The sequence below is a fragment of the Syngnathus leptorhynchus genome, chromosome 19 (genome assembly GCF_054491065.1).
Source record: "Syngnathus leptorhynchus isolate UIUO chromosome 19, UIUO_Slep, whole genome shotgun sequence".
In the NCBI taxonomy this organism is placed as follows: domain Eukaryota; kingdom Metazoa; phylum Chordata; class Actinopteri; order Syngnathiformes; family Syngnathidae; genus Syngnathus; species Syngnathus leptorhynchus.
Window position 1 is genome coordinate 4,408,956 of NC_141213.1, and position 22,552 is coordinate 4,431,507.

At 43.3% G+C, this 22,552-nt stretch overlaps 5 protein-coding genes and 1 long non-coding RNA gene across 29 annotated transcripts; 2 read left to right on the forward strand and 4 right to left on the reverse strand.

Annotated features, from left to right (window-relative positions):
• Window positions 1–936: 936 nt before the first annotated feature.
• rbbp8 (retinoblastoma binding protein 8) lies at window positions 937–4,916 on the reverse strand. Of its 2 annotated transcripts, none has more exons than XM_085939193.1 (18): window positions 4,603–4,916; window positions 4,452–4,494; window positions 4,262–4,357; window positions 4,024–4,115; window positions 3,585–3,654; window positions 3,269–3,450; window positions 3,077–3,160; window positions 2,925–2,995; window positions 2,790–2,854; window positions 2,520–2,715; window positions 2,300–2,441; window positions 2,139–2,209; window positions 1,941–2,040; window positions 1,725–1,862; window positions 1,610–1,652; window positions 1,425–1,512; window positions 1,169–1,310; window positions 937–1,097 (listed from the first exon to the last, which is right to left on the reverse strand). In XM_085939193.1, the coding sequence occupies exons 1-18, from the start codon at window positions 4,691–4,693 to the stop codon at window positions 994–996; spliced, it is 1,818 nt and encodes a 605-aa protein (XP_085795319.1). In that variant the 5' UTR covers window positions 4,694–4,916; the 3' UTR covers window positions 937–993. The 2 variants fall into 2 exon arrangements, with proteins under 2 accessions (XP_085795319.1, XP_085795318.1); XM_085939192.1 differs by having other exon boundaries at window positions 1,425–1,527.
• Window positions 4,917–5,309: 393 nt separating this feature from the next.
• Window positions 5,310–8,513, reverse strand: fam168b (family with sequence similarity 168 member B). Its single transcript, XM_085938886.1, has 7 exons — window positions 8,351–8,513; window positions 7,353–7,437; window positions 7,186–7,269; window positions 6,982–7,124; window positions 6,707–6,905; window positions 6,508–6,638; window positions 5,310–6,415 (listed from the first exon to the last, which is right to left on the reverse strand). Exons 2-6 carry the CDS (start codon window positions 7,420–7,422, stop codon window positions 6,520–6,522), a joined length of 615 nt encoding a protein of 204 aa, XP_085795012.1. The 5' UTR covers window positions 7,423–7,437; window positions 8,351–8,513; the 3' UTR covers window positions 5,310–6,415; window positions 6,508–6,519.
• A 491-nt stretch (window positions 8,514–9,004) lies between these two features.
• Window positions 9,005–11,072, forward strand: fbxo45 (F-box protein 45). Of its 2 annotated transcripts, none has more exons than XM_085938882.1 (4): window positions 9,005–9,055; window positions 9,168–9,502; window positions 9,716–10,072; window positions 10,183–11,072. In XM_085938882.1, the coding sequence occupies exons 2-4, from the start codon at window positions 9,182–9,184 to the stop codon at window positions 10,366–10,368; spliced, it is 864 nt and encodes a 287-aa protein (XP_085795008.1). In that variant the 5' UTR covers window positions 9,005–9,055; window positions 9,168–9,181; the 3' UTR covers window positions 10,369–11,072. The 2 variants fall into 2 exon arrangements, with proteins under 2 accessions (XP_085795008.1, XP_085795009.1); XM_085938883.1 differs by having other exon boundaries at window positions 9,033–9,080.
• On the reverse strand, window positions 11,057–17,260 carry pabpn1 (poly(A) binding protein, nuclear 1). 2 transcript variants are annotated; one of them, XM_085938885.1, is made up of 7 exons: window positions 16,766–17,260; window positions 15,130–15,238; window positions 14,970–15,037; window positions 14,798–14,904; window positions 14,639–14,726; window positions 14,393–14,547; window positions 11,057–11,813 (listed from the first exon to the last, which is right to left on the reverse strand). In XM_085938885.1, exons 1-7 carry the CDS (start codon window positions 16,898–16,900, stop codon window positions 11,624–11,626), a joined length of 852 nt encoding a protein of 283 aa, XP_085795011.1. In that variant the 5' UTR covers window positions 16,901–17,260; the 3' UTR covers window positions 11,057–11,623. The 2 variants fall into 2 exon arrangements, with proteins under 2 accessions (XP_085795011.1, XP_085795010.1); XM_085938884.1 differs by lacking the exon at window positions 11,057–11,813 and adding an exon at window positions 12,201–12,904 and having other exon boundaries at window positions 16,766–17,257.
• Window positions 17,261–17,775: 515 nt separating this feature from the next.
• On the forward strand, window positions 17,776–20,803 carry LOC147041739 (uncharacterized). Of its 4 annotated transcripts, none has more exons than XR_015069200.1 (4): window positions 17,776–17,948; window positions 18,965–19,155; window positions 19,382–19,466; window positions 19,562–20,803. It is a non-coding gene; the product is annotated as an uncharacterized LOC147041739 (long non-coding RNA). The 4 variants fall into 4 exon arrangements; XR_015069198.1 differs by having other exon boundaries at window positions 17,780–17,948; window positions 18,960–19,155; XR_015069199.1 differs by lacking the exon at window positions 17,776–17,948 and adding an exon at window positions 17,955–18,238 and having other exon boundaries at window positions 18,960–19,155.
• On the reverse strand, window positions 18,935–21,104 carry LOC147041740 (uncharacterized). 18 transcript variants are annotated; one of them, XM_085939595.1, is made up of 13 exons: window positions 21,037–21,104; window positions 20,887–20,956; window positions 20,791–20,816; window positions 20,674–20,715; window positions 20,404–20,461; window positions 20,275–20,319; window positions 20,152–20,228; window positions 20,024–20,085; window positions 19,882–19,949; window positions 19,559–19,789; window positions 19,375–19,486; window positions 19,209–19,281; window positions 18,935–19,135 (listed from the first exon to the last, which is right to left on the reverse strand). In XM_085939595.1, exons 3-10 carry the CDS (start codon window positions 20,799–20,801, stop codon window positions 19,706–19,708), a joined length of 447 nt encoding a protein of 148 aa, XP_085795721.1. In that variant the 5' UTR covers window positions 20,802–20,816; window positions 20,887–20,956; window positions 21,037–21,104; the 3' UTR covers window positions 18,935–19,135; window positions 19,209–19,281; window positions 19,375–19,486; window positions 19,559–19,705. The 18 variants fall into 18 exon arrangements, 14 of the variants coding, with proteins under 14 accessions (XP_085795721.1, XP_085795720.1, XP_085795723.1 ...); XM_085939594.1 differs by having other exon boundaries at window positions 20,887–21,104; XM_085939597.1 differs by having other exon boundaries at window positions 20,404–20,595; window positions 20,887–21,104.
• Window positions 21,105–22,552: the final 1,448 nt, after the last annotated feature.

Genomic DNA, 22,552 nt, shown 5'->3' on the forward strand with positions numbered 1-22,552 from the left:
GAACTTTTCACTTTCACTTAAATTTTTTCCCTAATGAATTGATTAGGTACACCTGTGTCCGTGTGACGTCACAGATCAACCAGCCAATCAGAAAGTGGGGGGTTGTTTGGGTGTGGCACTTTTCACTTTCATTTAAACTTCGGCCATGATTTTTCCCTAATGAAGTGGCCTGTGATTAGGTACATCTGAAAATGGCAGTGTACCTAATGGAGTGTCTGTGTGACGTCACAGATCAACTAGCCAATCAGAAAGTGGGGGTGAGGGCGGGTGTGGCACTTTTCACTTTCACTTAAATTTTTTCCCTAATGAATTGATTAGGTACACCTGTGTCCGTGTGACGTCACAGATCAACCAGCCAATCAGAAAGCGGGGGGTTGTTTGGGTGTGGCACTTTTCACTTTCATTTAAACTTCGGCCATGATTTTTCCCTAATGAAGTGGCCTGTGATTAGGTACATCTGAAAATGGCAGTGTACCTAATGGAGTGTCTGTGTGACGTCACAGATCAACCAGCCAATCAGAAAGTGGGGGTGAGGGCGGGTGTGGCACTTTTCACTTTCAGTTAAGCTTTGGCCATGATTTTTCCCTAATGAAGTGGCCATGATTTTTCACACATACACACATACATACATACATACATACATACATACATACATACATACATACACATACATACATACATACATGTATGTACACCGTATGTACATACATACATGTATGTATGTATGTATGTATGTATAGGTGTATGAATGAATGAATGAATGTATGTATGTATGTATGTATGTATGTATGTATATTCATACACATATACATACATACATACATACATTCATTCATTCATTCATACACACATACATACATATATACACACATACATATATTTTTTTATCAGCATGCCTCAAGTTTAGAAATATAGGAAAGGGTTAATGACACAATGTAAAAGTTCAAAGTAAAATTCTTTATTGAGATCTTTGATGCAATTTTGACATATTTCTTATTTTGTATCGAGTTCTTCAGCAGGCTTTGGGGAGAAAAGTGCCGTGAAAGGTTGTTTTCTCCTTAAACGAGTCTGCGGGATCTTCTCCTCCTTTATATAACCTGTACAAAGAAGAGCATAAGACTTTATTTCTTTCTTATATTTATTGTCACATATGAAAACATTCCATCACCTCTTTCTATGCACGTCTGCGTGGATGGGAATCCGACTTCCCAGAAGTTCTCTGGAGTGCTCGGTGGTATGAAGCGGTGGCGGTGCCGAGAGCATTCCGATAATTTCTTCGCTTTCTCCTCCTCGGGGAGATGAGCGTAATACTAGCAGAGGGCGAGGCGCGTCAAGACAAACGTGACGCAAGTTGATGATTTGAAAGACACACACACACACACATACACACATGACAACTGCTGTATACATAAGACAAAACTTACAACTTGACATTCTTTGCAGGTGGTGCCTTTGAGTTTTCTTCTCTCGTCCTTCTTGCGAACCACCGCCACGTGGGCATATGTTGGCTGCCTAAACAGACTCAATCTATGACTTTGTAAATCGGTCTATAGGTTTAATTCCAAAAAGCAAACTTAGAAAATGCATGAAAAAAATAATAATTGCTTACTGCACTTTGTGCCTCCGTGGAGACTTTTCTGGAGGCTCTTGCTCTAAATGGTAGAGATGGAAAACAGTTTCATCTCTCATTGTATTGAGCAGCATGTGAAAATTATTATATGTACCTTCTTCCTCTTCCTCTTGGTCCTCTTCTTCCTCACAAGGCTGACAGGCAACATGTGAGCTGTCGAAAGAAATGTACTCCTCGCGGGCGGTGGCGTCAAACATTCTTTCCAGACTGTCATTAGCCTTGTCACCAATTTCTTGGTAAGAAAACACGAGTCATTTGTCAGCGTCAGACGTGGACGCCAAAATCTCGAAGACGCCCGGAATGGGATCACCTGACACATTGTGATCTTTCTGGCCTCCGCCTTGAAGTAAACTGTGACTAATCCAAGTGCGGTCGCTGTCATATAATTCTTCATCTTGTTCTCCTTTGAGCTTGGAAAAACACATGAAACAACTTTGAAGAGATCAAATTCAAATGTGCTCAATATTTTGCAATGTAGACAACTGAGGAGAATGATAATATATGGTACCTCATCTGCTGCTGGCTCGCTGTCATACATGGAGAGGGCGAGGGCAGGGTCAATGCTCCACATGTTCTCTGCTGAAAGTTAAAAAAAAAAAATTGCACGATTCAATTGGAATGAAAGAATTTTGAGGATGCTAACATTCCGAAAGCGAGCTGCTTACTTACCATCCTCCGGATGAAATTGTTTGCGTGGAGTATTTTGGACCTGAGGTTGGTTTGGTCTGCGGTACGCTTGTTCTTTAGGCTTTGAGTTTGGCTTCTTGAAAGGTGAACTTCCACAGTCAGCAGTTTGGTTGTGAGTTTGAACCTGTTAAGCCATTTCAAATTCCTACGTAGTCAAACTTGTGATGAAACGTGAAGGTTGCTGTATGGTGAGAAGGCAAACCTTGCTGCCGGGTGGCTCCTTGAAGCTTTGACAAGAGGTTTGTTTCTTTGTAAGTTCATCATCTTCCTTTGTTTTTTCTTTTCCACCAGAGTCGAGCTCAGTCCGCTTTTCCCCACGAGGGAAACGAGACGGCGACTTTACTACGGTGGAGTCTGGACTGTGGACGGGCGTGGAAGGTGAAGGGGTAGGACGAGGCCTTCACAAAGACACACAAAGTTTAAATTGTAAAGTCCAATAAAGTACAATTTCTTTTTTTTATTTTGTTCTTACTGTCGATGGAGATCAGACAACGGGGTCAATTTTGCATTGTAAGGTTTTCCTTCAGCTAGGGTTTTCTGAAAAGCGAAAATATCATTCAAAGAGAAAAATGACTACAATGAATACAAACGAAGCAGGCTGACCTACCATGTGAAATGTGTTGACAAGTTCAAGGCCACATGTTTCTGCTACCACTTCGTCATTCTTTTCTTCTTCTCCTGATATTACAAAGACACTATGATCATTTCCAGACATATTTCCATGGATCAAAGTTACCATCATGCCAGTTCAAATCTTACCTAAAATCTGGGACGTTTCCATTTGGCACGTGTCAGGAACAAGCACTTGTGTTTTTGTAGCCATTTTTGTAGCGTCACTTGATTCTTTAACAAAAAAAAAGAAAAAAAAAGCAACAAACAAATTGAAATATTTAAAAGACTTAATTTAACAACTACTTTGTTGAGAGTCCAAAAATAGACATTTTAAGTGACCTTTGAAGAGTGACCTGCAGAACTTCAATGCGGGATCCTCTGCATAGTGAACATGTTTGCTATTGTCCATGTATTTACGTTTCTTCAATTTATTAGCGACGGGAAGTGAGCTGGCCAGGACTGGTGAATCTGGGATGATGCCATCTTCGTAGTCTGGGGAGAGGGCCACCTGTGGTTCGGAGCTAATAGGAACAATAAGATCTCAGGTGGAAGTCATAAAAGTGAGTGTGCAATTATTTGGAATATGAATGATTGTACAAAATGACACTTCAGTAACAAAAGAATTAAAAGCTCAAGAAACTTGGCCGAGACACACCATGTCTTTAATATTTGCAGCTCAGCCTGAAGTTTGCGGTTTTCATCCTGCAGGCATTTTTTTTCATACTCTGTTGAGAATAAAAACACACACACACACACACACACACACACACACACACACACACACACACACACACACACACACACACACACACACACACACACACACACACACACACACACACCGTCAACATTGAAAGAAGCCAGTTATTGACACATTTCTGTATAAAAATATTTATTCTATTTGGTGTGATTTATTGTATCAGTAAAATATACACTTTGTAGTTTTTCGTATACAAATCAAGAACACAAGAAGCACTAAAATACACACACACACACACACACACACACACACACACACACACACACACACACACACACACACACACACACACACACACACACACACACACAAAAAACCACACACAAACACTCACTGAGTTTGTTGATGGTCCGCTTGCTATGCTCTCTGCAATTTTTCAAGTTTTCTTCCAAGATTGGACACCGATGACATTCTTTTGCTCGCAACCTAAAAGCAGTGTAAAAAGAGATCGGTCTTCAAATGAAGTGAGACTTCTATTCTCCTTCATAAATGTCATCCTGATAAAAACAATACATCCTGTTAATGTGCAGGGTTCTTTAAATCAGGGTGTGTACAATTAGGAGTTACAGTACCTGTCTTCCAAAAGACTATTGGCATTCTGTAGAGTTTTAGTTTGCTGTTTCAGCTCTTGGTTCGTAGTATAAAACAGCTGAAGAGTCTCTGCATCTCTGTGACAAACAAAATAGTGAATTTGAATTTAAATCCCATTTAAATGTGGCAATGAGATTGACATATTTGTTTTAGGGGTAAAACGATACTCACAGACGGCGTCCTTTTTTCAACGTGCATACTTTTTCCTCAAGTTCTAAAAGCAGATTATGTAACATCAACACCATGGAAATGACAATGGCCCAACAATTGATGTGATGTCCTGCACTGAGGTTTCAATGCAATGATTGCAATGTTTTGTTACCCTGGAGTCCTTTTTGGTGGCATTCCCGTAGTTGTATCCATAAAGGGTGAAAGGGGTCCGCTGGTTTGGGTGTGCTTGTTGGGCTGCTCATCCTCAGTTCGCTGCAAGATTACCACCAGTTTGCTAAAATGATTTTCGACTAAGTAGGAGCACGTCGTTAATGTTAGCATATTACAGTGAATGCTCGACACGCCGGATAGGCACTATTGGCTATGTTCTTGTGTTTAGCATTTAAAATGTATTAAAGTGTTCAAGTCAGTAATGTTGCTCGTGAAAATAAATTCTAATTTACCGCGCCGATATGCATGCTGGGAAAGATTTTTTTTTTTTTTTTCCTGCTGCCGCGTCTTCTTCGTTTGTTTAGTTGCAAACCGAAGCCGCGCATTACCGCCACCTATCGATTCACAATGGTTAGTGCCCCCCTAAATTTCATATATATTTTCTTAGCTTTTTTACATTGTTCCACATTTTTACGTTTAGTCCCAGAAAAACATCAATAGTTTGGATTTTATAATTAGTTCCAAGAATAGTGTTTCAATATCTTTGTTTCCAATATAACATCTAATCTGATTTTTAATAAGAACGTTTATTATTTTCTGAATCGTTTCAGATTCACTATCCTGACATTTTAACCAAGCATGAAAGGTTGTGAAAATTGGTTACAATCACAATGAACAATTATCAAAGATTGTACAATGGAAAGCAAGACCTTGTATTCCTTTTTATTTTTACTATTTTCTTTAGAATACAAAACAAGAACCAAAATAAAAATAACATACAAAACAGATTATTGAACAGGTGACATTGTAAAGTAAGTCGGGGGACAGTGGTTTTTGAGAATTGGGCTGATGCTACAACTTCCAATTACCATTGAAGACCAAAACAAACGAGACAATTCAATGACCCGCATGACAGCATTTCTTAAAGTCTCCAATTCAAATTCATACACACACAAGCATGATGGTTCCTATGTAGTCTTTCTAAAGATGGGTGTCCTGGATTCAATTCTTCCCACTCACATGACCTTTTCAATCACAAACCAAAAAGCTGCTTCGGCCTGAGAGTGACGTCAGCAATCTTCTCTTTAAGTTATTAATTAGATTTTGAGAACGTTACACGATTAAGTAGGAATGTCACTCAGCTGCAGTCCCTTTCCTTACGAGATGCTAACGGTAAAATACAATGCATTTACTGCATCAACCAAAGAAACAAAACAAGCTCCACTGAATGAAACACAAAGCTGTGGAAACATAACCGTTTTGTTTTTCTTTTGCATTAACACTTGTATTCTTGTTTTACATTTAAGATGTGGTGACCGGCGAGTCAGCTTTGGAGATTTATTACTTTTTTTACGTCCTTTGGATGTGTTCCTTTTGAAGGAGTTTGCATCTGTCACAGCAGAATCGACTGAGCTAGCATTACTTAACATATTAACATACAAGAACATGCATTCAACATCAGACGCCTCTCCAAAATAGGTGGGGGATCAACTACTCCAAACTCCAATTTCACCACAAGCTAATTAAAAGTCTAAAATTTGCATGACAGCCTGCAGAAATAATTGCAAGTAGGCTTAGGCCCTTGGATGGGAGATAAGCGACAGGCTTGTAAGGATGCGGTGTGTGATGAAGCCTAATGCCATTAAGACATGAGGATGGACGTCTTCGACCTCGCTCCTCATTCTAATGGACCTAACATGGTTTTCGATTCACATTGTACTGGAAGAAGACAAATTGGTTGCAGATGCTGGCAGAGTTGCTCCATCGCCGCTAGCAAAAAACACTGGAGTGGAGTGCATACCTACCCACCTCACCTGCAGAAGCGAGACAGTAAAAAAAAATAAAAAATAAAAATGGCGGTCATTACTTGGTGGGCCCCTCAACACTGTTTGTGCGTCATACTCACTCTTCTTTGACTTCACCATTGAGGGGGCACATAGCTGTAGCTGTGCGTGCCGGCGGGTCGATATGTGGGCATGGTGACGGGGTGCGGGGCGAGAGCGGCGGGCGCCGGTGACGGAGTGGACAGCAAAGTTCCTGTCATGTTCAAATGACATTTAAGCTAATAAGATCCTAGCTTCGTTTTGACTGATCGAGATACTCACCAGCTGACATGGCCATAGTGGTGCCGGCCACCATGCCCATGGCAACCCCGTTGTTGCGAGGGGGAGGGATGGATGGGGCGTACATGGCGGCAGGCATCCCGTTAGGTTGGACCACCGTTGTGTGATGGATCACGTGGGGAGGTGCTGCGTACAGTGGCTGTGTGAAGTAAGTCCCTTGTTGTTGTGAAGGTATCAGTGCCTGCAACACCAAGCATTTTACTAGATCGCCATTTGTGTGTTTTATGAACTAGGCGACGCCACAAAGTCCTACATACCTGTGCATAAGGGTTATGTTGGGGGTAGGTGCTCCTGACTGGGTAGACAGCAGCTGGATAGGGGTTGGGGGAGGATGAGTATGGTGGGACTGTCCCAGTGTTGGGGGAACAGGACACTTTAAATGTAGCACCAGGGGCATAACCTGGGGTCACAGAATAGAAAATGATTAGATTCGATCGATCGATTGATAGATCGATAGTTACCGCTCGAGAAGGCTGGATTTGCTCCTTGGTAGACATTCTGAGTGTATGCTGGGGCCGCTGCAGCATAGCCGACAGGGAAGCCAGCTAGCGTGACCAACAACAAATAAAGTCACGTTAAATAATTGCATAATGTCTCTTTAGTTACAATAGTTGATGCACAAACCTACCTGGATAGCTTATACCCTTGGAGTTGGTGAAGGGGACCCCTGTTGGTGCAGGGCTGTACACTGGATTCATTGTGGCCACCAAATTCTAAAAGTAAAAAAAAAAAAAAAAGACATTCTAATGTAAAATGAGTCAGCATCATAATAATGACTAGCAGTTTGATGGAGTGTTTTTTTTTTTTTTCCTTATGGGCAATGAGAGAAAACTGATGATGTTCAACTGTTGATAGTCACATTCATGGTCAGATGTGCCCTCTAGCGGAGGCCATGGCGCATTGCACAACGGCAGAGGCGATGACGGCCGTCCGGGGCTCATAATGACTACACACTCGTTACACAGTAGTGGCAATCAAAATATGCACTTTCCGTGTCTGAGAGCACAGCGACACAAAATGCAACGTTATGTCAAATACCACCAGTCCCTTCCCCCTTAAACCGAACAAGCATTTTAAATCGCAATTTCTAGCAATAAACAAACCAAGGAGAGCGACTGCGATTAAAATGATAAGAAGTTGATTGGAGGCGACCTGCTGGCAAATTTGATTTCTAAAATGATGAAAAGTTATACTTTGATGTACGTTATTTGCATTATTAGAAGCGCTATTGGTTGTACTTCCCAACGAAGTGAAGATGCTGTGAAGGAATTTTGGCAAGGTGTGCGAAGGTGAAACCCTTCGACGCTTTGTTATCATTAGCTAGCTTTAACGCGTGCGCCGAACCAGCGGTTCAACCTCAGTTCGCTTTTAGTGCCATTCATTAAAAACTCATACTGTTCTTTTGCAGGTATGCAAATCGCCTGATGATTATGCAAAAAATAAAATAAAAAAATCCAACAACCTCTGGAGTGAGTGGCACAGCAGCCTGAATGAGGCACCTTACTGCCAGGCCGCAGCTGAGGAGGCAGCCAGCCGGACAGCTGTGCGCTACACCACTGCGCTACACCACACATGGTACACAACACAACGTGAATTAAAATGCTCTCATCAACTGCAATAACTTACTGGTAGATGTTATTGCCGTTTGCAAATACGCTTCTTTGAAACCCCCGATGGCAAATATAATGAAGCTGGCTGGTGTTTTGCTCCCAGATGCTGAACTCTTTTGAGTGCCGCGCGTCACTTCCGTATAGTGTCACGTGATTGGGAGCAATAACGTCTTATGATTTATTATCATAATTAGCATATTATTAAAACAAAAAGTAATCCAACAACAATGCAAAATAAGAAAATGCAAAATAAGAAACTACCTACTCAATGGAGGCATTGCAAATTTGGGATTTTAAATTCAGTGGGGTTTTTTGTCCTTTTCAGAAAAAAAGTTTACCTTATTTTAATAGCAAGGTTTGTGATACATGGCTGTAATATGATCAATTTACTTCTTACAATTTTGACAAAAATTCAGTTTAAAAAAAGATTACGTCATAACTACAACCGTCTGCAGCGAAGGTGACCGGAAGCGTTCTGACGTCCTCTGAGGTCCGAGCGGGTGATAAAAATCCTTTTAAATACGGTTGTGATTTAGCATCGTTTTCCCACTTATACATAAAAAAAGCATATTAAATCTCTACTAACACAACTTGAAGGCTTTACATGGACAAAATCCTCTGTTTATAATTTAATTAATTATTATTTTATTTTCTTCCTTCAAGGACCTTACGCATCATTTCCTGTCAGCAGCGGTCGAACTGGAATGATATCCATAATGTTGTGAGTCTAATACACCCCCTCCCCTGTATGTCAACAGCTAAAATGTTTCAATTAAATTAATAATTGGGGGATCATTTTGTAGTGTTAGGTGACTGTTTTCACTCGTTTGCAGACACTGGGACAATTATGTCGGGTGCGGCCGGTGGAGGCTCCTCTGGTATGGGCGCAGCAATAGGAGCTAGTTGCAGCTCCGCCGGCGTTCTCCACACTGCGGTATCCGGGGGAGGAGCGGGGGTAGCCGGTAGACTACCTGCTCGTGTCCTGGAGCACATTTTCTCCTATTTGGACCTTGCTGATTTGACTCGATGCGCCTTAGTATGCTGGCACTGGAGCAACATTCTGGCGGATGAAAACAGCGAGGTGTGGCGCAGCCTGGGTGCTCGAACACTCAGTGAAGAAGCGTTGCGATCTGACATCCTGTGCAACCTCCAATCCTACAAGAGCAAGGTGAGGTTATCTCTTGCAAGAGGCAGAAGAAGACTAACAGCAAAACAATGTGTCCTTGTTTTTGTTAGATTCTATACCTTGCACCTCTGAGGTTAGAAATACACTTCTCACTGGCAGAAACCCCCCTCTAGTGGTCAGAAGAAGCCTCTACAGTTTAGTGTATTTCAAAATATTACAAATGATTTCAAAACAAAAAATCTCATTTGTTTCCAGGTCAAATCTTACCAACATGCTCTGAGCTCCCACGACTGCTCTCGTAACGTGTACGTGAAGAAAAACGGATTCACCCTGCATCGCAACCCCATCGCCCAGAGCACAGATGGAGCACGGGGGAAGATCGGCTTTTTGGAAGGTCGCCACGCTTGGGAGATCTGGTGGGAAGGCCCTCTGGGTACAGTGGCGGTGATCGGCATCGCCACCAAGCGGGCATCCATGCAGTGCCAAGGCTACGTGGCCCTTCTGGGAAGCGATGACCAGAGCTGGGGCTGGAACCTGGTTGACAACAACCTACTCCACAATGGGGAGGTGAACGGGAACTTCCCACAGTGTAATAATGCACCCAAATATCAGGTACGACCCATAACTGGGCTGTCCTTGTTCTATAAAGCAATTGTAACTTTTTTGGGACGCTTATATGATATGTTGATACAATGCTTTTGTTTTTTTTTGGGTGACGGCAGATTGGGGAGAGAATACGAGTGATTCTCGACATGGATGACAAGACGTTAGCCTTCGAGAGGGGGTTCGAGTTTCTGGGAGTTGCATTTCGGGGACTACCTAAAGCCTGTCTGTTCCCTGCCGTCTCCGCAGTGTACGGCAACACCGAGGTCACAATGGTGTATTTGGGGAAGCCACTGGATGGCTAAGAGCGATGTATACGGTTCCCTCCAAATGTATTGGAACAGCAAAGACCTTTGTTTTTGTTGTACACTGAAGACATTTGGGTCTCCAGTCAAAAAAATGAGACAGGCACAGTGTACTAATGCCAACTTTTGTCATATTCATTTTTTGATCTGAAACTGAAATGTTTGGAGTATATAACTATTGACATTTCTTCAACATCACAAAAGCTCAATTTTGACTGTGAAAAAGGACTGTTTACTTATGTTAGTGGAAGATTACACTTTAAGTTTCAATACCAAACTCAACCCTAAGCCCTAACTTTCTTTCCTGATTCAGTGCTTAAAAAGTAGCACAGATTTATTATACAAAGCTTAATGTGGAATAATCCATCACATTCCGTGTTGATTCTGATTTGTATTCATGCCACATCAAAACAATGCGACTTAATAGTTGTCGCATATGAGAAGCACCGCATCGCATGAACGGTTATAATTTTTAAATCCACTTAATGGTTGAAAAATGTGTGTGACGTCCAGTGTGTCCTTTTTAATGTGCTACTGTACTATTACACTATTTATTTATCTATGGTACTACTAGCTTCTGTACAGTTTAGAGAATAAAGTCGTGAGATGCGGCAACTTGAGATGCATTTTGCTGTGGTCTGAGTTCATTGTCGAAATGTCTCCACATGGAACACAAATGAAACTAACATACTTTTTACACCTTTATTTTTGTTTGTAATTACAGAACCATTAATTAAAAAAAAGTTTAAAAAAAAAATCAAGAAACATTTTTTTTTGTTGTCGAATCCCCACTCGCCTTTTTTTTTTTTTCCTGCTCAAGAAACAACACACAACTCCAACCATCCCACAACTTGACTTGCCTCAAAATAACAGCCTACTCCGTTTAACTTATTCGACGCCACAGGATGGTCAGCCGCTGACAAGCCGTGACTGCACTGCGCAGTGTCAGAATGTGATGGGGCCTAACTCAAACTGCCATACCACCCCCCCACCACCCATGCGCACACACACACACTCACACATACAAACACACACAAACATCTTTCCTGATACTCCTTACTCCTGGAAAAAAACCTGCCTGCCTTTTATCTGTGTTGGTGATGTATATATAAAAAAAAAAAAAATCACATTAGGCTGGCGACTTAAGTGGAGTCTGTACTGCAGTGTGCTGTCATGCGAATTAAATGTGTGCGCATGTGTGTGTGTATACATGTCGAGGTGTAAAAAAGAAAAAAAAAAAAAACTAAAAGGATCATCAGCGTTTGCTGTTGTAGTAAATGCCCCCTGTGGCTGGCCTGTGGTCGCCCTGCCCCCCTCCCCCCCACACGGACAGAATGGGGTGAGTGTGCATAGCGGGAGCAGAGAGAGAGAGAGACGCTGCGGAGACAGTGGGGGGCGGCGGCGCCACCTGGGGAGGGGTCGTCAGCCTCCACTGGTCCTGAAACCTGAAACGACAAGAAGTGGTCTAATACAGAGAGAGGAGGGGTGAGAGGAAGGAGAGAAGACACACAAGGTGGAGGAGGAGCGGGCTGCACCAAATAAAAACATCGTCTGCCAAAATAAAACCAAACGATGGTTGTCTTGCATTGGACAGGCATGAACGTATGGTGGGGGAGATGGCCGCGCAGGCAAGAGCCCCACCTTCAGGGAGAAAAAATATATAAAAATCAATTAAAAAAAATGTGCATCCCTAATTTTCCACTGCCAAGGGGGGGTCGGTCGCTTTCCAAAACTGCTTGGTGAAGAACACATACAACAAAAAAAAAGAAACCAATGGGGAGTTGATCTGGGGGAGAGTCGGAAGAGATGGAGAGAAAAGCAGGAGGGAGTGGTACAGCAAACAGACTTTAAACATCGAACGGGCTAATCAACATTTCACATTTGAACACATTCTTAAAAAAAGCCCCAAAAAAAAAAAAAAAAACCCCAAACAAAAAAAACAGTGTCATTTAATGTCGCCACCCCCCTTTTTTTTTTCTCTCTCAGTGGTGGGTGAATGGGGCGAATGGGTGGGTGGGCTGTGGATGGTGTGGAAGCAGGATGTCACAGCCAGACCAAAGGAGACACGCCTGCAGCCTGAGATACCATCACCGCCATCGTCAAAATCAACATCATTCCCACACCCCCAAGCAACGACAACAACAAAAGAAAAAAAAAAAACTTGCCACCATACGTCTTGCACCAAAAAGGCCAGCGTATACCTTACCAGGGGGGGCCGCACCAACCTCAGCAACACGCACGCTCACATACAAATGCACACTGCAGTCAGTCAGTTTCTCTGTCCAGAAGGCTTTTTTTTTCTTTTTTTTTTTCCTTTTTGTTTCTCTCTTCTGGAACTCTTCTTTTTTTTGTTGGGGGGGGGGAAAGGGAGGGGAATTTTAGAGTGTGTGTGTGTGTATGTGTGTATGTGTGTGTAAGTGAGTGTGTGTGTGCATGTGTTTGCGTACATGTGTTAAGAAGGAAAAGGGGTTGATAGTAAAAGGGGAGGGGGTGGAGTGTTTAGTAAGGGCAATACCACGATGTTCGCCCTCGGCCCCTGGAAGAGAGAGAGAAAAAGAGGGTGAGTTTCTTTCTGGTTGGCTTGAGGAAAAATGGACACCAATTTTTCTGGTGTGGTATTCAATTTGGTGTGTGTGTGTGTGTGTGTGCGCGCTCGTGGGTGGGCAGAAGGTGCTTAACAGAATGTGTGTCAACGACAACGGCGTTTTTAAAAACGTAATCGAAGTGACATCTTAACACTGCCATTGCAGCAATACAACAAGTGAGCGAGGGGAAAAACGAAGTTAGCGTACAAAGAAGGACGAGTGTTTAAACTCGAGATAATTCTGTGTGTGTGTGTGTGTGTGTGTGGCTGGGTGTAAGAGGGGTCAAAGCAAAGGCGCACTCTCCCTCTTTCTCTCTCTTGGACTTCTTTTTAAAGATTGCACAACAGCCCCTAAAGACTCCCACGTTGGCGGCACTCTGAAATCTTCACAATCGGGAGCAAAAGTTTGGGTGATTTTACCCCCCCCCCGCTGATCTTTTTGAAGCGCAACACTTGACTCATGAAGCAGCTGTGCAAAAAAAAAAAAAAAAAAAAAAAAGGGTGGCTGCCATTTGGGCCAGAGCTACCATTGGGGTCACACTGTGGGGTGGGAAGACAAACACAGACGCCACAAAACACAGCGCACGCACGCTCACGTCACAGCATGACCTTTTAAGAAACTCACACAAGACAAAACGCCAACAGGGGGAGGGGGGCGGCCCACTCCAAGGCACCCACCCACCCACACAACACACAGACAGACACCAGTGGACTGATGTTGAGATCAGGCTGCAGTAATGAACCTTTGTCTCTGGGAGTGCACACGTTAACGTAGCGATTGCTCGTGCACACCAAATGATGCATAAAGACAGATAACAAAAATAATAATAATCGAGCTTGATACCAGTAGAGGGGGAAAAAAAAATCTTCTATTTCAGTCCAAATAAAAAAAAAAAAAAAAAAAAAAAAAAAAAAAAAAAAAGAGTCAACACTTGACTGCCGTCCGCAACACAACTGCTGAATGGTTGCCCCCCGGGCTGGTAGCAGAAAGAAGGAACATGCCAACCGGTCACAAGCTAATACGACTTTTGAGGAGCTTCGCATCATTCTGATCCAAATAGGAATACAATATGGTATGTACAATTTATTTTGTATTTACAGGATGGCCATGCTGTGCAATGAACCCAACCCATGAGACATGACAGTTCCAAAAGTGTGCAAATGAGTTCATGTTGCCTATCTGAAATAAATGGGTAGTATTTAAAATTAAAATAAAAAAACAACCCGGTGAGCCCAAAGCGCACACGCAAGTCACGAGAGCAATAAGCCGTCATCTATTCCAACACAATGAGCGTCTATTTATTCGGGTTGCTGACAAGCTACAAGTTGAATCGATCACTTGACTTTCTATCTCAAGGTGTTGTGATGCATGGACATGAGTGCAACAGGTGAAGATGACGTTCATGCGGGTTGCCGTGTCCTCCTCAGGCGTCCACTGACCTGAAGGCCCGCCCTCTGCCTCTGGGAGGTGTGTAGCCGCTGTAGTAGCGAGCGCGCGATGAGAAGTTTCCTCCCCCCCTTGATCGGAACCGAGCCCGGGAAAAGCCGCGATCTGTGGTGCTGATGCCGGGTCGGTTTGTTCTCTTTGCGCCCACCTGGAGAAAAAAGAAAAAAAAGACATCCCAACGTTTTAACACAAACTTGACATCTTGAGCATCCCCAAAAATGTGCCGTTCCAAACATGACCTTTATCTGTCTTCCTCTAAACAGAGACTCATCCAGAGCCATCGCCGTCCTTACAGACTCTTTGTCGGCAAACTCGATGTACGCAAATCTTGGAAAGAAAGGCATAATGGGAGTTATGGAAAATAGTGGACCATAAAGCAATCCATTTGAACTTTTTACCCTTTGGGATGCCCCGTGTATTTGTCACACAAGATGGTGACTCTATTTACTGAACCACAGCCGTGGAAGTGTGCCTCAAGCTCCTCCGCTGTGGCGCCGTAGTCCACCTAAAGTCAAAGGAAGCACTGAAGAGTTTGTCCACGAGCGCCACATGGACGAAAAAGCTACTCACGTTTCCGACGTATATCGATCGGCCATCCGCTTCCATTTTTTCCTCAAATGACATGATGACTGGGCCGACTACAAAAGGCGGGACAACAAAGGAATCCAAATGGTCAAATTTCGGTGTCAAAGCATCTAGAGGGCCCGCTCCAAATAAATGGAAAACATACCCGGTGGTGGGCTTAGATTCATTTGCTTCTCCACCTCGTTCTGCAGCTCCTTCAGTTTCTCGGCCTCTTCCTCCATCTCTCTCACACGGGCTTTGATCGCCTCCAGCTCCTAAAGAAGATACACAAATGATCAGTGTGTGTACATATGATGGCAACAGTCGCTACACCAAAAAGAGTGAGAAACTATTTCATCCGACCCGCCACGCATTTGAAAAATTAAATCCTGAGTAACATTAAACCTGTAAATAACAAGTCATACTATTTTAAAAAGAACACATTTTATTCCTATTTTCCTTTATTCAAGAGTCACTCCTACAATATTTTAATCCTAAGAGGTCACAAACAGTTATGATAGAATGACAGTTTATACAGAATAATTGGTACACGCACAATTTTGGGCACGTGTGTTGTTTTCAAGTTCTCACACCTGCTGTATAACTTCCCCAAAAAAATAAAAAAAAGGGGGCTTGGAATACACAGACGGGCAGTGTCCCTCGTGTGACTGTGGACCATCGTGGAGAGTGGTGCATTGCAGTGGGAGTCATTCCAATTTCATTCAAGGCAATGCCTTCACACACACACAGCAAAACCAGCACATAAAACAAACAAAAAAAAGAAGCAACGATCCACACAGCGCTCATTGTAAACGCAAGTGCACACAATGAATGACTTGTAGCTTGCCGGAATCAGGATCTTTTCAATTGACAGATGTTGGCGCAAACCTGGAAAGAAACAAGGAGTGCATGTCTGCATGCTGGCAGACACGCCTTAAAGACCAACGTGGACCGGGGTGGGGGGGATCCACGCGAGTTGAAAATGTGGATCTTTCCGGCTCCGGTGGTTCCAAAAAAAAAGGCCACCCAGAGCGATGCAAAGAGCGTCTGCCATCTCCACCCTTGCGATCTCGTGTAGATTTAGGTGGCACGTACTCACGATCGGTCTGTGATCCATCGAACCGCGTCATACATTCCGTTCCATTAAAACATGGCGCGTTTGATCTTTCCGCCGGCTATCGTGCGAGCATGGTTCTGGTTCTAGCGCGAGGTCTGTATTGTGTTACGGGGGGACCAGTGTAAGCTAGCATTAGCCGGTTGTCGCTAGATTATTTTCACGCCCCGACATCGGTGCTTGAAATGCCATAGCGAGGAAGCCGTGAAGTTACAAAGGCAACACACACACACACAATAAACGTGCCATTACCGTCGAAGAGGGCGGCTTTTGCAATCAAGTAGACCGACGCGAAGATGCACAGGGGCTGCGGTGTGTCCTACCCTCGCCCCCGACTAGCTCAAACATCCCACTGTTGCGTCTTTGCGGCGATTTGTATTCAGAGCCTCGGTCTCACCGCCTGGTTGCAGAAACTAGCTCCCGTCTTGCGCCAAGATGGCTGCCGATATCGCGCATGTCACCACCCAATTCTACTGCACTGCGCGAACCATAATGGCGGTTAAAACCAAGCTGGCTATAATATCCACGCACACGGCATGTGACACGAATCTTTGTGAGGAATTAATTGGCTTCCATAACCACGCTAAACGTAATCATAAGAGTGTTTTGCAAGTGGCTAGGATATCGCCATTAACGAGCGTTGACTTCACGTCGGCATGCAACGACTGAAACAATGCCCTTCACTTACCGGGTCTTCGATAGCCGCTTCTCCTTCCTCTAACCCCGGCTCCTCGTCGCCTACGCCCGGGTCTTCCAGCTCGGGGTGTCCAGGGTCAGAATCTAGTAGCGATTCCTCCGCCAGCCCATTGCCGAACTCCGCCATCGCCCTGTAACGTGTAACGATGCGCCTCGTGGCCAAACCAACGTAACAGGCCCCAACTCACGCACGAGTGGGGGGGTGAGGGGGGCGTCAATGGAGGGGGTTGGGGGGAGTAAAGGCGGAATACGGCTGAGTAAAGTTAAAAGAATAAATAAAAAGCTACCTACGATTCAGCCCCTGTTTGAATAGCGTACAAAGGTAAAAGATTTTTTTGAACCCCAACCTCCAGGTAATCGCCGGAATTCCCGTGGAGAGTCGAGTTAAATGAACTAACTATGTAGGGGGAGTAAGAACACGAGCGAAGACATGAGATCGGCGGCGGCCACTTTTCAGAAATGGAGGCCGGAGGCGGAGCAAAGTGTCACTGCGGACGTACGCGACAACCCCATTTGGTATTGGGCGAATAGGGCCAGCCTCTTTATTCCACAACGCATTTCTATTGGTTCATGTAAGAGCTGGTTCCGGGTGCCAATTCAAATACGTAGTTTTAATTGGATTAGAATGCCAATCAAATATACAACAGTAACGATTAGTGATGTGCATTTCAGTTCTTTTTAGTGAACTGAATCTTTCGAATCGTTCACCGAAGAGTTCTTGATTATGAAACTTTATTAGTTTAGTTTTGATTCATAGCAAGTGACAACAACAGTTAGATTGAACTTGTGCAACTTTGCAAAGAGGAATGGGGAACTATGACCCAATCGAGGTATGCAAGGTGACTTTAAAAAGCCTGTTATTAAAACGGTCTCTTGAAATTATTATTTCTTTTTCTACTCATGAGAGACATGCCTACCAAAATTTCTCAAAAGTGCTAACTTCAGGGGCGGGGAACTGAGAGCACTCCGATGCTCCAGTAATGAGATCTTCGAATTGTTGAAAGGAAAAAAATATTAATATTTGAAAGGCAATATCTGCTGCGTCAATGGCAAATCAAAATAAGGACCCTTGGCAAGAACGCGTTTGGTTTTATTTGAATTGAGCTTTCTCTGTTACCGTAGGCACGCCATATCAATATGAAACAAGCTCAACTGGTAACTACTAACTATTTCGAGTGAGTATTACAACCAATCTTAAACTCTCTATTTTCTGTTTACATGTAAATATTCAGGAGCATCATTACGAGACAAGCTCCTCGAGTTCGTTTGTTGCTCGCTAGCTATCGTAGAACAATATCAACAAAGGTAGCTTGTCAGCGAGCCCGCCCACAACTGCCACTCGGCTGTCGATCAAACGTTAATCAAGGAAAAAGCGTTTGTTTTCCACGTAAAAGCCGTTTTTCAAACTCCACGTCGGCTGCTGGTCGTCTAACAGAACATGTAGACGCCAACATGTTTTCGAAAGGTACTGCATATTGCGTTTCCTTCTTTTCTTTATATGGAGTATTATCCCTTCGATGACTAGAGAAGATCATCAACAAGTCTAATAAAACGTAATATTATTTTGTAAAGATAATTGAATCCGTGCTTTGAGTTATTTGACAGTTTTCAGGTGAATTAAGTAGTGGGTAACGGCAGATTGGCCATTAGTTTCAGAAGTTGTAGTCAAATAAGTGGGGTGGGTGCTGTACAACATGTGTCCCGCAGAGGGCGCTAATGCTCTAGTTGAGTTTTCTATGACTGTTGCGTTCCTTTCATAGTTCGTGATATTCGATGTTAAATAAAGTGTTAAAAATAGGAGAGTGTATGATTAAAGCTGCTCAGGAAATAGTTGAACAAAAAGAACGTTTGGCACATAAAATGAGTCTTTTTCATCTTGAGGACTTTGAATCCTTGGTTGAGGTGCTCATTGCATGTCTGGTGTGGATTTCATTGTGTTGGCACATTTGAGAATTCACTCATTAAAAGTGAAACTCTGTTCTCCTAATAGACTGAATTGAAAAATCTCGTGTGTCAATTCGTGCAATTTATGACTTTTTTTTGATCGTTTGACAGGATGTTGGAGGTTTGGCCCCGCAAAAATTCAGAAAAAAAATTCAGGAAATTTTTTTTTTCTTTACTGTTTTTTTAAGTTGAGAATGAAGAGATGAAGTGTTCTTGGTAAACAAACTTTATTTCTTTTTCAGAGTAGACTTTCAATTACAAAACAGAAGTTGGATGATAGTCTGCTCTGTGCTGAGTGGTGGAGTCGTCGGCCAGTGGGATGAGCGATGAGTAATCTGTGCCTGGATGGTAGACTGTTCGGTGGCGAGTGGTGGAGTTATCAGCCAGTGGGATGAGTGTTGAGTAGTCTGTGCCTAGACTTAACACAAAAAGACACCTGTAAGCCAAAAGTCAACATTTGGTGCAGAAAAAGTTGTCAGCATGAAACTTACCAATGTGAAAGATTTTTTTTGTTCATGGCACAAATTGTTGAGAGCTACATGATCAGGTAGCTGATCTTGTGACCTGTCAGAAAAAAAGGAAAAAGAAATTGGAACAAAGTTGTCATTTGGACTGTGCAGAGATGACCATATTGCCTTGAATGAAAATATTGCTCACTTCTTAGGTAGACTTTGAGATGAGGATGCAACAAAAATTAATGTTGCCAGCATGCTACTGCGTTCTGGTTCCTCAGTCACCGCTGCAAGCAGGTACTTGATAGTGAGCCACCCTGGACACAAAGAACAATCTTTCAAATTTTGGAACATGGTGGCTGAAATTAAATGTACTTTTCTTCTCTTACCAGCAGAGGGCTCTTCAGACAGCAAGGAGGTACAGGTGTTCCAAAAAGAGGTAGACTTGAAGCTTTTGGCAGGTAGCAGACCAGGAATGCCTCCAACAACCACAGGGGGGCAAAACACAGAAAGTGATGGCCTGCTACAGTTTGCCCTCAGGTGACCTGCAGATGAACGAGCTCACAGAAGCATCTATGGCAGGTTTTGCCACTTAAAGGACCAGGGCTTGCCACTTCTGCCTGTAAAGAAAAGGAACAGTGACAGACTCAATTTAACTTTGCTTTTTTTTTTTAACTGTAGACTGAAACCTTTCACTGAAGACTTTGGTCACTTGAATCTTAGATGAGAAACAGTAGGCTAAGCTCCTGAAATGTTGCAGGTCCTCTCCTGGACTGACACCTGCACACAAATTAAGAAAGTAAAGCAAATTGATTTGCACGTTTCAATGCCGACCATGGAGATAGCCTTGAGACCTTTGGCATGGTTTTGGAGAATTACTTGGCTCAGTAGGTGAAGGGTCTTACTGGAAGCTGCACTGCATTAAGACAAAGATAAAGCAGGTTAGTGTTCTTAACATGCCGCATTTGCCAAGTTTAGTCACCTGTCAGCATGTTGGACAGGAAGATCATGACTCCTTGTTTCCTTCCTGCCTGGACCAGCACCACCTGAAACGACAAACTGGTCAAGCACTTTGATTTGTTTAATTTTTCATTGGAGCTTTTACTTCAATCCAGCAGCTGGCAGGATTGAAGTGGTCTTTTGGCACCACCTGGTGGACAAAAGGGAAGATCATGCACACGCTAAAATAAATTGGTCAAACAATTGTTCATGTATCAATGTGTGAATGTTTCACCAATGAAGAATGAAGGCGGGAGCGGCTCTGAATTTCTCTCAAACCGCAGTTCATTGGCCTGAAAGACAAGGAAACGTTGTAACCCATAGTGTTATATTTTCAGTCATACGACCTGGTTTGATAGCAAGAGTAGACTTTGCAAACGTTTCATGAAGTCGGGGCTTTCAGGACTGCAAGCCGGCCATTTTGAAACTTGCAGACAAAAAATAAAAGTTAAGTAATTAAGTCAGTTGTCCTTTAAATGAAAATTTAGAAAATTTAGATTTTTGCCTTTTTTGCAGTCGATATGGGTCTTCTGTTGAAGATTCAGGCCTGCGGACAGAAATGGACAGTTGAATAAAAGAACACACGTACGAATCCACATTATTCAAACAGAAAGAAGGTTACTTGAGGCTCATTTTGAAGACTCGCACCTGTGGACAGATATTAAACACATTGATTTAATCGATTCGGTTGTGAATTTATGTAAACGTTTTGTCTTACCTTAAGCAAAACTGCGTTTGATGCAATTTAAGGTCGGAGTTTACTGCCAACGCTCGAGCAAGCTTTTTAGCTTGCATGGTAGTCCAAAGTGCAAGTTGAAAGAGAGAAAAAAACTAAGTTTTAAAAGGCTAAGAAATAGTGAAGACTCACCTTTGAAAGGCTGGATGTCGTGTTAAAGCGTGCTGCAGACGGTGGTGCAGCACGTGCGACGCTGTCAGAAGTGGGCTAGAGAATGATTGTCGCGTTTGTGATGTCTTATATTGTGTTTTTTTGATGACGTCATTAACAAGCAAAAGGGGGAAAAAAAAGGAAACTTCATGTGGAAGTCACCGGAAAAGCTTGCATGAGTACAGCTCAGTCTCGAACCGTGGTCCGATGGTATCGTAGGCAGGTGCGTCAACCATTAGACCAAAGCTGACTTGACATCGACCTGAGAATTAGTCATACTTTTTGACTATCTAAACATCTTTGACGGCTAAAAGTCTTAAGCTGACAGCTAAGTACAAAGAAGCGAAATCAATCGATTAGGTCTGTGGTGGCCGAATGGATAAAACTTCTGCCTTGAATTCAGGAGACGCGAGTGCGAACCTCGGTCATTGCTTTTGTAAATGTTAAACAGAGTGGGTCTCGAACCCTGAGACTGAGTACCAGGCGAAGTGTTATACCATTCGGCCACATTGGCATGGATTTTGCGATTTTTTAAATGCATTTCAAGTGTATGGCCACTTCATTAGGGAAGAATCATGGTCAAGTGCCACAACCGCCCTCACTCCCACCTCCTGATTGGCTGGTTTCATTGTGACGTCACTTATGGACATTCATTAGGTACACCGCCATTTTCAGGTGTACCTAATCACAGGCCACTTCATTAGGGAAAAATCATGGTCAAAATTTGACAAAAAGTGAAACGTGCCACACTCGCCCTCACCCCCACTTTCTGATTGGCTGATTGATCTGTGACGTCACACGGACACTCCATTAGGTACGCCGCCATTTTCAGGTGTACCTAATCACAGGCCACTTCATTAGGGAAAGATCATGGTCAGAACTTAACAGAAAGTGAAAAGGGCCACACCCGCCCTCACCCCCACTTTCTGATTGGCTGTTTGATCTGTGACGTCACACGGACACAGGTGTACCTAATCACTTCATCAGGGAAAAAGATTAAATAAAAGTGAAAAGTGCCACACCCGCCCTCACCCCCACTTTCTGATTGGCTGATTGATCTGTGACGTCATTCGGACACTCCATTAGGTACGCCGCCATTTTCAGGTGTACCTAATCACAGGCCACTTCATTAGGGAAAGATCATGGTCAAAACTTAAATGAAAGTGAAAAGTGCCACACCCGCCCTCACCCCCACTTTCTGATTGGCTGGCTGATTAGTGACGTCACTTGGACACTCCATTAGGTACGCCGCCATTTTCAGGTGTACCTAATAATAGGCCACTTCATTAGGGAAATATCATGGTCAAGTGCCACACCCGCCCTCACCCCCACTTTCTGATTGGCTGGTTGATCTGTGACGTCACTCGGACACTCCATTAGGTACACCTCCATTTTCAGGTGTACCTAATAACAGGCCACTTCATTAGGGAAAAATCATGGTCAAGTGCCACACCCGCCCTCATCCCCACCTCCTGATTGGCTGGTTTCTTTGTGACGT

Coding starts and splice junctions, on each gene's coding strand:
- rbbp8 (XM_085939192.1), bottom strand. CDS start 4,693: ATGAGCAGCCCAACAAGCACACCCAAACCAGCGGACCCCTTTCACCCT. Junction 4,495..4,602: donor CCACCAAAAAGGACTCCAGG/GTAACAAAACAT, acceptor ATCTGCTTTTAG/AACTTGAGGAAAAAGTATGC. Junction 1,528..1,609: donor CCACGGAGGCACAAAGTGCA/GTAAGCAATTAT, acceptor ACAAAGTCATAG/ATTGAGTCTGTTTAGGCAGC.
- fam168b (XM_085938886.1), bottom strand. CDS start 7,422: ATGAATCCAGTGTACAGCCCTGCACCAACAGGGGTCCCCTTCACCAAC. Junction 6,906..6,981: donor AACATAACCCTTATGCACAG/GTATGTAGGACT, acceptor TTGGTGTTGCAG/GCACTGATACCTTCACAACA. Junction 6,639..6,706: donor CACTATGGCCATGTCAGCTG/GTGAGTATCTCG, acceptor TGAACATGACAG/GAACTTTGCTGTCCACTCCG.
- fbxo45 (XM_085938882.1), top strand. CDS start 9,182: ATGTCGGGTGCGGCCGGTGGAGGCTCCTCTGGTATGGGCGCAGCAATA. Junction 9,503..9,715: donor TCCAATCCTACAAGAGCAAG/GTGAGGTTATCT, acceptor ATTTGTTTCCAG/GTCAAATCTTACCAACATGC. Junction 10,073..10,182: donor ATAATGCACCCAAATATCAG/GTACGACCCATA, acceptor GGGTGACGGCAG/ATTGGGGAGAGAATACGAGT.
- pabpn1 (XM_085938885.1), bottom strand. CDS start 16,900: ATGGCGGAGTTCGGCAATGGGCTGGCGGAGGAATCGCTACTAGATTCT. Junction 15,038..15,129: donor GAATCTAAGCCCACCACCGG/GTATGTTTTCCA, acceptor CGCCTTTTGTAG/TCGGCCCAGTCATCATGTCA. Junction 11,814..14,392: donor GGCAGAGGGCGGGCCTTCAG/GTCAGTGGACGC, acceptor TTGTCGTTTCAG/GTTTCAGGACCAGTGGAGGC.
- LOC147041740 (XM_085939592.1), bottom strand. CDS start 20,963: ATGCAAGCTAAAAAGCTTGCTCGAGCGTTGGCAGTAAACTCCGACCTT. Junction 20,462..20,673: donor CCATATCGACTGCAAAAAAG/GCAAAAATCTAA, acceptor CTTGTCTTTCAG/GCCAATGAACTGCGGTTTGA. Junction 20,320..20,403: donor CCCGCCTTCATTCTTCATTG/GTGAAACATTCA, acceptor TTTGTCCACCAG/GTGGTGCCAAAAGACCACTT.